This window comes from Tupaia chinensis, unplaced genomic scaffold, assembly GCF_000334495.1.
Source record: "Tupaia chinensis unplaced genomic scaffold, TupChi_1.0 Scaffold000098_1, whole genome shotgun sequence".
In the NCBI taxonomy this organism is placed as follows: Eukaryota; Metazoa; Chordata; class Mammalia; order Scandentia; family Tupaiidae; genus Tupaia; species Tupaia belangeri.
The window spans coordinates 1,168,920-1,184,666 of NW_006159560.1; the positions used below are offsets into that span (position 1 = coordinate 1,168,920).

Below are 15,747 nucleotides of genomic sequence, written 5' to 3' on the forward strand. Positions count from 1 at the left end.
GCTTTTGACTTCCACACTGCACAGTCACTTGGCGTCAGGCAGACATCAACCTTTTAGAAACTTTGGGTTTTGTTGTTGTTGTTGAAGATTATTTTTCCCTCACTTGAAAACTGTGGCTGCCTAGCAACCGAGGGCCAGAGCAAAGCTAAACGAAGAAGCATTTTGGGCTGAGTTTTTTTTTTTTTTTTTTAAACAGATTTCTTTTTCTCATTAAATAACCAGCATGCTCTTAGAGTGGAAGCATTCTTGCACTTGATGGGAATTGGTCTCTTCTACAGCAGAGGATGACAGAAATCAGAGCGCCCATAGGAGAGGGCAGGGTTGTACGTTGTTTCTGTAGCCATAGGAGTGGTGCTGTGGGATGCCCTTGTCAAGACCAGCAGGCGTGGCTGCTGCTGGGTCAACAGCAACGTAGGACTGGACAGGGAACCTACGCCATCGCGGAACCGAAGAGCAAGACATCCTCCTAGTTCTGGGCAAATATGAACAGACACAGTCCAAAAGTTGGTCAGGCTAATAAGAGCCCTGCAATGCACTTGGACACTCCTCTGTGTGTGTGACTTAGTGTTCTGGCACTCACATTGGACGCCTGCTGGGAAACACACATGTCCTCCTCGTGTTTCCTTTTTTCTAGGTTCTTCTGTGGTTGGAGGACACTGGCTACTAGAGGATTTTACAATACAAGTTGCAAAAAAGGGATAAATCGAAGTGCACGGAAGACACCTCTGAGGACACAGCGTCAGCCTTCTTCACAGGCCTGACCATCATGAATGGCCTCCATGTTCACGCTGAGAAAAACAGGACACCAACAACTGCAGTTCCCATTTCAAATGCCAAAAGGTTTATTTCAACCAAGTTAGACAGGAAAGTTTTATGTAAATAAAATAGAATTCTCCTCAGCACCTTACAGTCCACAGAAAGTGTAATACATAAAGGCTAGTCCTAGAAAAAACCTGATGACCTCTTGACCATCAAGGAACCAATGAAACACCAGCACATCCTGACACACAGCCCCGCGGAGCTCCAGAGGGCACACACACTCACCAGAGGGAGAGAGAGGCAGTGAGAGGGAACGTGAGAAAATACCCCAAAGGGAGATGGCCACACCACAATCCCTTCTCCATTCTCTTCTCAAGATTTTGAGCACACACACTGCACACACGCCTAGCATGATTTTCAAAGCCGCCAGGTCTGGGACTGAAATCTCAGAGTCAGCTGTGTGGAATCTATTCCTTCTACCTTCACACTACCTGCTAGCCCAGTATACACTTTTAACCCCAATTCTCTCACAGATTTGAGCACCACATTTCCATCTGTCTGCTGAGTTTATCTTACTAGACATCCAGATCACAAAAACTCACCATGTTACAAACTGAACTCAGCTTTCTCCTACTCTAAACCCCATTTTTTCCCCTTGCTTTTAATTAATGACATCGGTATTCTGCCAGGATTAAATCTTTATCACACCTTCCCCTGAGGTCCCCCACAAATCCAGTCCCTTGATTTTTATGTATTCCACCTCTCAACATGATATACCACCCTGCAATGCCCCATTCCCACTGCCATGCCCTAAATCTATGCTGCATGAACTCTCTTCTGGTCTTTTCTCTCTTTATTTTTAAAATTTATTTATTTATTTAAAGTTTTGCTACAGGGCATGCAAGCTCACCAGAGATAGAGAGACAGAGAGAGGGAGAGAGAGTCAGAAAGCAAGCTGCCAGGCCTGGAACATAAACCATGGCCAGCCAATTTCACCTTGTGCCATGCGCCCATGTTCCAACCAGAGCTGCACTCCCAGAATACAGTCCTCCTCTGTGGGTCTCTCTGGTTTGTGATCTCCCATATTTGTGATCTCCTCTTAAAACAACCCCACCTGTTCAAACTCTACTCTAAACCTGATTCACCTACCCAGCAAATCTTCCAGGTTCTCCACAGTGGGAACAAACTCTCCTCAAAGTCTCTGCCATTTTCTCTGCGTCTCTCTGACAACACTCCTTCTCCACCATCTCTGGTAGCTACATTGGTCATCTCTTCGTTACCCTACTGCACTGGTGTCTTGACTCCGCCTAAACTTTGTATTATGCCTGACACATAGCAGGCACTCAGAAAAAAAAATTAATTATGAATGAATTCATAACAAGTATACTTTGATAAGATCAAAACTTATGCAAGAAGGGCCAGCAGGTGGTATAGTGGTTAAGGCACTGGACTCCCATGTGGTTGACCACAGTTTGAGTCTTGGACCTGGCAATGTAAACCTCACACCGGGCATGTGTGCATGCATGCCCAAAATCCAGAGAGGAAAATGGAGCAGGAGGGATTGCAGCATGGCCATCCCCTGGAGGCGGGGGATGATGTCTCATTTTTCTGTCTCTCTGGCAAGCACATATACCCTACAGCAAAAATCTCTCAAAAGACAACAACAACAAAAAGCTTGTACAAGACTCGTCAGCTCCAAGGCACAATCCCAGCTGAAATTTCTTGGGAAGTTTACAGTCCTCTTTTCCACCTGGGAAACACACTTTTGTAGTGTGCAAGGGAAGAGAGACCTTGATAATATTTCTGCCCCACAAATACTTCTTTTAAAACAACATCTTAATGTATTATGTGTAAATGAAGCCAAAACATATGGACTGTTTCCTATAAAGTACATATGGGTGGTATAAAAATAGCAGAGGCTAGAGGAATGGTGATCTCCACAGCAGATTAACGAGGGGTCTTTTCCAACTCCAAAATTCATGCAGCACTATTTTGTTTTACTTACTAAGTTTTCCTCTTCGCATTAGTGATTTTCCTACAGCCCAGGGAGGAAAGATGTAACTAAGGAAAAGAAAATGTCTTTCTTTTTGGCATTGTTTCCATTTATTCTCCTTCATGAAGACTTACTTAGCGTCATCCTTTTCCCTCCAATGTCCTCATGTTTTTTGTCCCCCATACATTCCAGTAATGGTTTCCTTCCTCACAAAACTATTCCTTCTTTTTTTAAGTTTACTTATGAGAGAATGAAACAAAGAATGAGAGAGAGAGAGAGAGAGAGACGTTCCCTCACCCAGGTCTTCACGTCATGATCCGCCCACAGCCTGTAGCCTGGGAGTGTGCAGCCGGCATGACAGGGAGGCCCGGGGATGTGAACCTAGGGCCTTCCCAGCTGGGACCAGGGCCTCCCCATTTGGAACTAGGGCCTGCCTATGTGGGACAGGGCCTCCCAATGCAGGACTAGGGCCTTCTCATGTGGGACTAGGGCCTTGTCATGTGGGAGCAGGACCTTCTCATGTAGGTCTAGGGCTTTCTCATGTGGGATTAGGGCCTTCCCATGTGGGACTAGGGCTTCTCATGTGGAACCAGAGTCTTCCCCATGTGGAACCAGGGCCTTCCCATGAGGGACCAGGGCCTTCCCATTTGGAACTAGGACCTCCCCATGCGGGACCAGGGTCTCCCAATGCAGGACTAGGGCCTTCCTGTTTGTGACCAGGGCCTCCCGATGCAGGACCGGGGGCCTTCTCATGTGGGACCAGGGTCTTCCCATGTGGGATCCCCCTCAGCATTACTGCTGAGCCTCTGCCTGGCCCCAAGACTATCCTTCTTACCCTTTTTCCTGCCCTTACTTCTCTCTCTTTCCTTTTGTTCCCAAACATTTACTAAGGGAACTGTGCCCCTCTCTCATCACTTTCTGGTCACATGCAAAATCCTGAGGCGGTGTATATGGTCTGTGGTCAGGGGAACCTAGGGCTGATGGGGACACGCACATCCACACGCCATTCTCCTGCACAGCCACCTGGCCGGCAGAACTGCTCTCCCTCGTGGCAGGGTCTGGACTCTGAAGTCCTGCTGAGCAGGTCAGAGAGCTGAGAGAGAGAGGGTGTGGATATGGACAAGAATGAAATTGGAGAGAAAAGGAGAGGTAATGGCAAAACAAAGTTCTCAGACGTATTCACCTTCCCAGGCTGGCACCGCTCACCCCCACCCCACCCCCTGCCACATCATCCTCTGCTTCCAAACCTAAACCCATGAGCACAGCGAAAAATTTGGAATGCGACATCCACCTCCTCCCTTCTGCACAGAACAGCGCCGAATGTAATTAACGTTGCTTGAATGGGTACACCACCCCCTAGCCATAGAGAGGAAGAGAAGGCAATCCCTAAGCCCTCTCTTCTCAGCTCTGTGAAGGTCTGCCTCTGAGAGAGCGGCCACTCCCATCTGCTGTAATTACGAGAACTGGCTCGGCAATGCTGCTCGTTCTCGGAAGATTTGTTAACAAGGTGAGAGCACCACTCTCCACTTCCCCGCACAGAAAATCATGTGCTTATCCTCTCAGCTTCAAATAAGGGAAGAAAACAGGAAGCTGCAGCAGGAAATGGAGATGCTTTTATCCAAGAGCAAGACCCAGAGCCAGTATTTTCACAAAAGAATCGCATAAAAGTTCCCTAACTAGGATTTAATAAATTAAAGTTGAGCTGCTAATGTTTCGAAGCTTGGAGTTGAATTCTTTCTCTTCCTACAAGTGAATAGTAGCCATCTTTTCACGAAGCTGTCTGGATGGCTTGCTGCACAGTAAGGAGGTTTAACCACAGTTTGACAGGACCATAACAGAAGGTATAATATTTGCACCACTGGCTCTAAAAACAAAAACAAACAAACAAAATCTTTTATATCTATAAACAAACATACTGGTAAAGAAAATCTCCAGACAGATTTCCATGCTTAACTTTTCAGTGAAAACCAGTATTTCTACAAGCTAGAACTGTTCTACAAAATACCAAATGCAACAGGGACCCAAGAAATACTCTTACAATCCTTTGCTCAAAGGGACTATAGTTCTGTCTACCTCTTTCCCACTCCTTCAGCCACTCAAAATGTACTAAATTTGTGGCCGGCAGGTGGTGTGATGGTTAAAGGCTCTGGACTCACACATGGCCAACCACAGTTCAAGTTCTGGGCCTGGTGGCTTCCTTTCTCTCTCTCTCTCGCTCTCTCTCTCTCTCTCTCTCTCTCTCTCTCTCTCTCTCTCTCTCTCTCTCTCTCTCTCTCTCTCTCTCTCTCTCTCTCTCTCTCTCTCTCTCTCTCTCTCTCTCTCTCTCTCTCTCTCTCTCTCTCTCTCTCTCTCTCTCTCTCTCTCTCTCTCTCTCTCTCTCTCTGGTGAAAACTGTAAAATAATAATAATAATAAATAAATAAAAAGTTAAAATAATGGGACCAGGATGGCATACTGGTTACATCCCTGGACTCCCACATAGTCGATTGTGGTTGAGTCCCAGACCCATGCTGGGTGCATGTGCATGCATGCCCAAAATCCTGAGAGGAAACTGGAGGAGAAGGGATTGTGGTGTGGCCATCTCCCCAGAGAGTGATTTCTCACTTTCTGTCTCTCCATCTGTCTCTGTTTCTCTGGTTGGCATACAAGCCCTACAGCAAAAATCTCTCAAAAAAAAAAAAAAAGTTAAAATTAACTCTTAAAAAAAAGTACTAAATTTGAAATCAGTCAATAAATATCAACTGACCACCTAATATATACCACATACTACTGCAGATGTACAAAAAGTTCTCTGCTCTCTTGTATCTAGCAGGGAGACGTGGATAACAACTAAGACAGTAAGTCACACAGCATGTTAGACAGGGATTCATGTCATGGGATCCAAGTTCCAAAACATGGCTTCCACCCTAGCTTATGACCTCCTTTCTAACAAGGGCTGTAACATTTGTCTCTACACCTCAGCACCTACTACGAGTTTGCCACATGGTTTAGTTTATTTTTCTGTTGTTGGTAACAATACCACAGGCTGGGTAATAATAGAAGTATATTTAGCTCACAGATTTAGAAGTGCAAAGTAAAGGGGCCATATCTGGTAAAGATCTTATTGATGGTGTGGACCATCTGCAGAATCCCAGGGCAGTGTAGGGCATCACACAGCAGTGAGAGGGCAAGAGCTTATGCATCTGTATCTCTGTGTCTCACTCACTTCTTATGAATTCACCAGGACTCAATCCTGGGGGCCCTACTCTGACAACCTATCAAATCCTCATGACCTCCCAAATACTCCACCTCTTAATTCCATAAGTAGATGAAGTTTCTACCCTCTTAATGCTATCACGACTAAATTTTACCTTATGAATCTGGGGAGGGTATGCTGAACCCAGAGCATAATACCATACCGATTTCAAGGAACTTGCAATTTTTTTTTCCTAGTTTTTCTTTTTTTTTTTTTTCTTTTTCTTTTTTTGGGAGAGGTTTTTGCTATAGGGCGCATGCACTCACCAGAAAGACAGAGAAAGAAAGCAAGAAATCACTCCCCGGGGGGATGGCCACGCCGCAATCCCTTCTTCTCCATTCTCCTCTCAGGATCTTGGGCATGCACACACACATGCCCGGTGTGAGTTTAAGCCACTGGGCCCAGGACTTGAACTGTGGTCAACTACATGGGAATCCAGTTACATACCCATTATGCCAACTGCTAGTCCCAGAACTTGCTATTTTAATTTTTAAAAATCCTTTTAATAAATAAGTGACTACATGTTCTGACAGTTTTCAAATTCCCCCATTTTAAAGGCAGATGTATAAGAAATTATTAGCAAAGTGCTGATCTATAGTTAACAGGAGCAGAAACAAAGTCTAAAAGTTCTTGATGGAATCAAATGTATTGTGACTAACTCAAGTATTCCCCTGACTACAGAGAAACAAGTAACAACTGGCCACTTCAAAGATTATTCATTTTCAGTGAGAGATTCTTAATGTAGAGATCACAGATTCAGAATTAGATTTCCCCTGAAACTGTAAGCAAAATTCTGGAGAGGGGAGAGTTATGTGCATCTATCTGGGGAAAGAGTAATAACTTCTGTCAGCCTTTCAAATGTCTGTGGTACCAAAAAGAATAATAAGAAGCACTGCTCTAAAGAATAAATTCTTTCAACTAATTTATGTCTCTGTTAATAGTAAAGGTGTATTTTTTTTTAAAGAGAGATATTTTGCTATAGGGAGCATGCGCTCGCTAAAGAGACAGAGACAGAGAGATAGAAAGTGAGAAATCAGCCCCTAGAGGGGACGGCCATGCATCAATCCCTTCTCCTCCATTTTTCTCTCAGGATTTTGGACACATGCTCAGCGTGAGTTTTAAGCCACCGGGTCCAGGATTCGAACGGCGGTCAACTAAGTGGGAGTCCAGTTACATAACTATTACGCCATCTGCTGGTCCTATAAAGGTGTACTTTTAAACCTGAGTCCACACATTCATTTTTCTTACCAAACAGAAGCTTATTTTGGGAGTGTTGAGGGAGTGGGAGAGAGGCAAGCAAACACAGTAGCCCTGTTGGGCCAAGTCCTGCCTAAGTATCCTGGGAAAGTTCTTCCACTCGGTCTCCACAGTCTACCACCCTTTCCTCCCTTATGAAGGAACCAAGAGGGGTGGACACCAGCTTTCGCACAACAGTCCAACGCAAACCACCCCACATCAGACCTAACACCAGCCAGCTGTACACATGGGTCTCATTTAAACTATTATTAAAAAAAAACTCAAAAATTAACAACCTTTTTCCATGTTCCAGACTGAAGTTCTCCCTTAAATTCTTTTTTTTTCTTTTTTTTTTTGGGGGGGGGGAGGAGAGGTTTTTGCTATAGGGTGCATGTGCTCGCCAGAAAGACAGAGAGAGACAGAGAGACAGAAAGCAAGAAATCATCCCCCAGGGGGGATGGCCACGCCGCAATCCCTTCTCCTTCATTCTCCTCTCAGGATCTTGGACATGCATGCACACGTGCCTGGCGTGAGTTTAAGCCACCGGGTCCAGGACTCGAACCAAGGTCAACTACATGGGAGTCCAGCGACATAGCCATTAAGCTAACTGCTCGTCCCTCCCTTAAATTCTTTATAGTGGCAGAGGAGACACTTCCTCTTTCAATTAGTAGTTCTCCTTGTGGGCTGTTAAGCATAATTCTTACCAAGGCAAAAATTTAAAAACGGAGCATATATGGCTACACACCTAGTCAAGAGTCCCTCGTGGTTTGAGTCCTGGACCTGGTGGCTTGCTTTCTCACTTTCCCTCTCTCTCTCTGTCTCTCTCTGGTCAAAATTAAAACAATAATAATAATGATGATGATGATGAGCAGAGAGCAGAACGGTTACGTTGAGAGACTCTCAGGTAGTTAACTGCAGTCTGAGTTCGGAACCTGTGGCTTAAACTGACACCAAGCCCATGTGTGTGCCCAAAATCCTGAGAGGAAAATGGAGGAGAAGAGATCGCAGCATAGCCATACCCTCTAGGGGATGATGTCTCGCTTTCTGTCTCTCTGTCTCTCTCTTTCTGGCAAGCGCACATGCCCTATTAGCAAAAACCTCTCCAAAATAAGTAAATAAATAATAAATAGTCCCTTGGGTGATACTGATGATCTTTTAGTGCTGAAAACTATTGATTTAGAGCAAGGATCACCAAGTTTCTTCTGTAAAATGCCGGGAATATCTCTGCCTTGTGGTCTACCAGGTCTCTGTTGTAACTATAGGCTGAGCACCCCTAACGCAACAATCTAAAATGCTCTGACACCTGAAACGTTCTGAGCAACAACAGGACACCTTGAGTGGAGAATTCTACGCCTGACTTCATGTGATGGGCAGCAGATGAAACACTGCAGTACAAAAATACTGCATAAAATTACCTTCAGGCTATGAGAGACATATGTTTCCTATGAGGGCTTAGGAGACAAATGAATTTCATGTTTGGACATGGCTCCCATTCCCACAAGATTTCACTATGAATATATGCATATTCCAAACTCTGAAAAACACAATCTGAAATCTCAAACACTTCTGGTCCTAAACATTTCAGAAAAGAGATACTTGGGGGCCAGCAGGTGGTGCAGTGGTTAAGCTGCCGGGCTTCCACATGGTTGACTGCGGTTTGAGTCCCAGACCTGGCAGCTTGAAAAACATGCTGGGCACGTGTGCATGCATGCCCAAAAATCTCAGGAGGAGAATGGAGGAGAAGGGACTGTGGCATGACCAGTCCCCCTGGAGGGCGATTTCTTACTTTCCCCCTTACTGTCTCTGTGTCTCTCCATGAGTATATGTGCCCTATGGCAAAAACCTTAATGATAAAAAGAAAGAGAGAGCAAGAGATACTCAAATATCTCAGCTCTGCTGCTGTATCATGAAAGTAGCCATGGACAAGGCATAATCAAGAACCTACAGTAATTTGGGAAAGAGATCATAAGGGGCCGATAACGGAAAGACTTCACGTCCAGTATTTAAAATGCTGAGTGGTCCAGGGCAGGGAGGAACACATTCAAGCAGTTTCTGTCAGTCCCGATATGCGTCTCCCAATTCCGACCAAGCCGATCCCATCCCCAAGTCCCAGAATGCTGTGCCCTCCCCACTCCGCCCCCCACTGCACCGCCTGCACCATCTGAGGCATTTACCCTCCTGGGCATCTCCTTCGCGCTCATCATGCTCAGCAGCTGGGTTCAAGCAGGAAGACCCTTTGCAAGGCAGGGACACCGACGAGCTCGGAGCAAGCTGCTCACACAGGAGGCAGCCCTCCGCCCTCACCGCCCTCACCGCCCTCACCGCCCTCACCCAGCGATGCCCCAGTTCCTCCGGCTACACCTCTCTTCCTTCGAAACGTCTTCATTTGTCTTATTTTCTGTTTTCTAAACTGCGAAGCCTGAGCTTGCACACGAGCATGGGACCATGATGGAGGGAAATCCAAAGACAGGAATGAAAGCAACGGAGGAACCTCAACAGTCCATGGCCACACCTCTGATAATTCACTTGCATCCGGATTAAATGTTTCTTCATGACACCAGTAAGAGGACAGAAGGTTGAGGAAGCTTCATCTCTTTGGAACTCCATCAGAAGACAGAAGGTCAATGAGAACGTCTTGGAACCAAGCTCACCATAGCAATCATAAAATTATTTTTGTTTTAGAGAGAGAGAGGAAGGGAATATAAGGGGACGGCTATGCATTACACACTCCAAACAGGAAGTCTCTCGTGGGGGCAGAAGGACCATGCTACCTACCTTTTCGTGGTTTTCAATGAGGATTTCCACAACAATGTTCTGAAACTTCAAATCCATGATGGCAGCAACGGTTTCTTCCTGTGGCCTCATCAGAGTTGGTCCAAACACTACTCCTAAATTTGCCACGGTCATCAGGTTCTGCTTGGAGTGATTTGAAACACTAATATTGATGTGGGGAGGAAAAAAACAGTCTCTGTTTAACCATGGGACAGCGACTGTGGGATCAAGTGTCTTTATCTCCCTCCAAACACACACTCGAGAGACTGGAATGCTGGAACCCTAATGCCCCTGGGATCTGCCCCTGGAGTAACTGGAGCTAACCAGACCTGTGTGCTGCCGGCCTTGCCTACTTTTACTTCTCTCCAACACTCTGCTTGGGCCCCAGGGCGCCCTCGACCATCCCACGGACTATGCCACTCTTTCACCAGATCGTTATGACCCTGGCTCTAGGGCTTGCTGGACGGCATGGCACTTCTGTCAAAATTAGCTCTGCAGGCAGGCAGAGCTCAGGCAAAGCATCCACACTCGCTCCTTCAACTGAGCACCACGGTGCTGTGAACAACGTGGACCAGTGTCCTCAGCTGTCCCAGCCCTAGTCATCTGGTACCCACTTCTAGGTGATGAGCACAGGAGCACAATGGCCTGGAGTGTAGGAGCCCAGCAGTGTAGGCTGGGGGGTGGAGGCAGAGCGCTCAGATGGACAGTCAGACGTGAAGAGGCCCCAGATGTCAAAGCAACAGAATCAAAGGCGCACTTAGGCCAGAGATGCCATCTGGTCATTGTCAGTGAAGACACCAGCTAAGAGAACATAACGGACTATGACTGGTGTCCTTAGAAACAAGTATGACTGCCACTTACTTCAGCTCTCACTCAGAGATCTCACCCTCTGGGAGACCCTCCACAGTGACCCTCTTTGCGGTTTCACGCTCAACACAGAATCCTGACTCCCTTACATGACTTTGCGTTTTTTGCCACTTATCACCTGAAACTATTTTATATCGTAATCTTATATTATCATCTTTTCTCCCTGAGAAAGTGAGCTTCATGAAAGTAGGGGCTTTGTCTATGCGTTCTGCCATGCATCGACTAGCAAATAAGAAGGCATTCACTAGAGATTTGTTGACCAAATGAATGACCGAGTGGCTATCCTGGTAACGGGAACGTCAGCCAGTCATAATACCCGCTAGCCTTCGTTTTCCTTTTTGTAAAATAAAGGTTTTAAGATATACAGAGCTTTTCAGCTTCCTCTAGACACTAAAATTCTATAGCTAGAGTGATCTGAGAGTCACACATATTGGAAGAAAGGACTCATTTCTCCACTGAACGATTAGACTTCACTTGCTTTTTAAGGAGGGCAGGCAAAAAAAAAAGGGATCTACAAAATAACTACCCATTACTGAATTAAACAAACTTCTAGGACATGTTCAAACTTAAGAATCAGGTGGGTGTGAAACCAAACTAAATTTGCTAACAGATTTATAATCATGTTCCCAGAATCAGCACATGGGGCAGCCTATAATATTCTCTTCTTTCACTTCAAATCAAACCCTGAGCTGTTGGCAGGGATGTTAAGCAAATAATTATACAACTTCGTCAGAGCATCATGTTTCAACGCTCCTGTCCAAAACACACACAGTGAGTCCAGCAGCCAGCCTGCCATTCCAGGTGTGGTCCCTGTGACTGCATTCGGCCCCAGCTCAACCTTCCGAGCCCAGGAGCGCCCACCACGCGGCTCCGAGAGCAAAGCCAAGATCGTGAGAAGGAAAACAGAGGGGCTTACTTAGTCAAGTGCTTCACCAAAATATCCAGCATTTCTTTATTCTTCTCTGGCAGCTTGTGTACCAAGAAATGGATAGCGTTGACACGGGATTCCGGGCTGCCACTTTCTTTAAAAAAATAAGAGGAAAAAAAGGAAATAACAGTGAGTACTCAAGAGCAAATAGATTTCCCAAAACCAACAACAGCAGCTCTTCTATTCAAGACCTTCAAGTACGCATATTTGACTACCTTTAAAAGGAAAAAAAGAAATGTTCACTCTATAGTGATTTTTTTTTTTTTAAATTTTGTCAGAGAGTGCATGCGCTCACCAGGGAGACAGGGAAAGTGAGAGGATACTGCCCACAGCGCACGGTCACAGCTATTCCCTCTCCTCCTCTCTCTCCTTTCGGGACTCTTGGGCACACATGCACAAGCACGCAACGTGTTTTTCAAGCTGTTGTATCCAGGACTCAACCGCCCAGCCAGTCATGTGGGATCCAACCGCCCCAACCCCAAGGCTGGCCCCTCATTACTAATCTTCTAAGGCCGCCCCCATGGGTAATTCCAGGGTGGCTGCGATCAGCCCTTTCCCTGGGTTTCCCTGTAAGGGCAGAAAGCTGCCACAGCGCCTCATTCAGGCGGCTGTATGCAAGTCTGCTCGACACTGGCATGACGCCCCCCCCTAGGCTCCTGGCCACCGCGCCACCATGGAATGCACGTCAGACACCAGCAAATGGGACTTAATAGGTCCTGTTGAACTGTAACCCCCAAAAGACAGGCTGTAATTTTAACCCTGAGTGCCTCAGAATGTGACTGTTTTAAAATTACACTTGGGATTTATTTTAACTAGGTATGGTAAGATGTGGAAATGACTGTCATAAAGAAAAAAGTGTGTGCTCACAGAGCCCTTGAAACACAGGCAAAGTGAGCCACCTACACTGATAGTTGCAGGGTGGGGTAGGAGAGTGTCGGTCAGAGTCTGTGCTGTGGTTTCCACGGGAAGGAGGGGGCCTGGTGGGTGAGCAGGCACTGCACTGGCTAGTCCCAGTGACATCAGTGGGTGCTGGTTCCCCTAGTCATCCGGGAACCAGCCCTAGGTGATGAGCACAGGAATGTAAGAGCCCAGCAGTGCAGGCTGGGGGTGGAGGCAGAGAGCTCAGATGGACGGTCACACGTGAAGAGCGATCTGGGGGCTGCTGTCTCTAGGAACCGTCTGGCCTAAGAGGGCAGTCTCCCCGGGACTCGAGGCCCCAGATGTCAAAGCAACAGAATCAAAGGCATACTTAGGCCAGGGATCCCATTCGGACATCATCGGTAGAGACATCAGCTAAGAGGAGATCATAACAGAGTATAACTGGTGTCCTTACAAGAAACAAATGCCCAGAGGGAAGATGGCCGTGGACAGACACGGGGAACCATGCCATGCAACAGCGGACCCAGAAATGGGAGAGAAGCATCAACAAGCCAGGAATGTGAAGGGCTGGGGGGACCACGGCAGCTAGAAGTGGCAAAGGGCCCTCCCCCAATCCTTTAGGGAACAGGCCCTCTTGACACCCTGATTTCAGACTTCTGGTCTCTAAAATGTGACAGAACAACTTTCTGTTGTTGGAAGCCCCTTGGCGTGCAGTACCTTACGATGCCCTGAGAAACTAACACACCTCGCTTACCCCTTTAACTTCGGGGTTGACTGTCATCTGAGGCTCTTACTAACAATGTGCCCAAATCCCTTTACTCTGCTCTTGATGGGAAAATCAACAAATCAATAAGATGCCTGTTACTGAAGATGATGCCAGGATTTTCTGAGGCATCTGCACAGTGACAGATGAGAATCAGGAGCTCAGTTTACTGTGCAGGAAAGGTGCTCAGACAGTCTTCATGCAGAACCAGCAGTGGGAGCTCGGGAAGGGTCTCACAGAAGGGGAAAGCACTAGAGTTAGGTCTTGAAGGGGGAAGAGTTCAAGAAAAGGCTGAACTGAGGGGCTTCGGGGCACACTCCAGACTTGGTAACCGGTCTGACGAAAGGCACAGAGCGTCCGCATCCACGTCCACGGAGACAGCACCTCACACACACACAAAGGCAGCCTGAAAACAGCCCAGGTCTGTAAAAGCCAGTTGGAACACTGTCTCTGCTCTTGGCTTCTAAAGGAGTCACTTCAAGTAAAAGCTAGGAAGGGATACGAACAGAGTTCAGTTTTAGGAGGGCATACCTGACGTTTTTGGAAGGATGGATGAGAATGTGAAAGAGAAAATTAGGAGAGCAGTGCTCTCTGGGCATGAAGAGATGAAATGGGAGTAAGAACCATGAAGAAGGCAGTAGTACAAGGAAGGGTAGCGGAGTCAGGCCTGGGGGTCACCACTTCCAAATGATACTCCGTGGCCTGGAGCAAACTATGTAACCTCTCTGTGCTTCCACTTCCTCACCTGCAGAATGAAGATAGCTAGACTACCTCCAAGGCCACGATTCAGTGTAGCAACACACATAAAGTGTCGGGCCCGAGGGGCACAGACCGACCCTCAATCGCTGTTGGCCATTACCTGGGGCCCAAGCACCCCACTTCTACATAGATGGTAAATTAAACTGTCTTGGCCTGAGAAGGCTTCCATACTCATCTACTTGAGTTCTTGGAAACAAACCCCACCCTCGCTTGGGGTGAGTCATGGCCAATCACAGATAGCCCACCATTTGAACTACGCTCATCTAAGCTGTGTTCACCGAGCTGAAACCAACCCAGCTCTAGGTCTGCCCATTTCCCTCACTTCCATTTTCTCACGTGACTTTCCTTTTTCCTTTTCCTGCCCGTAAGTTACCAGACTGCAAAATTTAATTAAGCTCTACACTTACTTGTGCGTATCTGTGTTATGAGTCAACGAAGAGTTCTCTTAAATTAAAATGACCCATAATAACTCTCATCCTAAAATAGCTTATCTTGGGACGTACTAAGATAGTATATTTTAGATTTAATCCTTTGAGAGTTTTCCCTTTCTTTTTAGTAATAAAATGTTAAAGCTGCCAATTTCCTTTAATATGTCATGAACATCATCGTCCTGTGTCATTAAATGGAGCTCCATATCATCGATTTTATAAGCATTTAGGTTGCTCTCAAAGTGTGTAGAGTTAAGTTTGTTACCGTTTACTCGCTCAATAATGAAAGGACTATGGGTTTACAACACAGGACAGTGAAACAGCTGCTGCTAAAGAGAAAGGAAGCGAATGTGGTTCAAATCCCAGACATGGTGGTTTGCTTTCTCACTTTCCCGTTATCTCTCTCTCTCTCTCTGTCTCTCTCTGGTCAAATTAAAAGATAATAACAAATAAAATTAAATAAATAATTCTTTTAAAAAGGTATTCCTTAGTAAGGTCTTTAGAGTAAAACCACTTTTTTGTCTGTTTTGTCTTATTTTGACATTAATCCAAACCTCCCGGCAATGGGCACTTCCATATGGCCACAACGTAATAAATGAAATGTATTCAAAAAAACCAGTGAGTAAGCTGTTATCTTCGGTGAGCTATATGCATTTGATTATATTTTAATTGACAAAGAATGTCACTTTTTTAAAATCCGGCATTCTAAATTAATCATTACATCAAATTCCTGAAATATGCTATGGATTACGAGTTAACTGTAATAGAAAAAGCATTTTAATTGTGAAACTAGCAATCAGCATCTACCACACCTTAATGACTAGTAGCTTATAATGCTGTGGAAAGGCTGAAAAAGCCATCCTGGAGCGTATCAAAGACATGCAGGCAGATAAATGCTATACTTCGATATTTAAGTGCCGCCAGGCAATAATGCTATAGTTTTAGGAAGACATTAGCAGTAATTATCTAGGCACCTTCAAAGGGACAACACACATGGATGTACAAGCATCAAGAATGCTGGTTTTTCTGTGGTGTTCCCACCTGCTGTGAGGTGAACACACCAGGCCAAGAGAGATGAAGATCTTCCAGCACATACTCAACTCCTGGAGGTCCCAGGCTTTTGAGTCTT

General features: G+C 45.9%; 1 protein-coding gene across 2 annotated transcripts in view; it reads right to left on the reverse strand.

The window, feature by feature from the left end:
• ARHGAP10 (Rho GTPase activating protein 10) overlaps nucleotides 1–15,747 on the reverse strand; it is a 366,526-nt gene that overhangs the window by 102,357 nt on the left and 248,422 nt on the right. For both annotated transcript variants that reach the window (XM_027769930.1, XM_006143418.3), the window contains exons 17-18: nucleotides 11,778–11,883; nucleotides 9,998–10,157 (exon numbers count right to left, since the gene is read on the reverse strand). In XM_027769930.1, coding sequence (XP_027625731.1) covers nucleotides 9,998–10,157; nucleotides 11,778–11,883 — 266 coding nt within the window. The remainder of the gene's footprint in view (nucleotides 1–9,997; nucleotides 10,158–11,777; nucleotides 11,884–15,747) is intronic.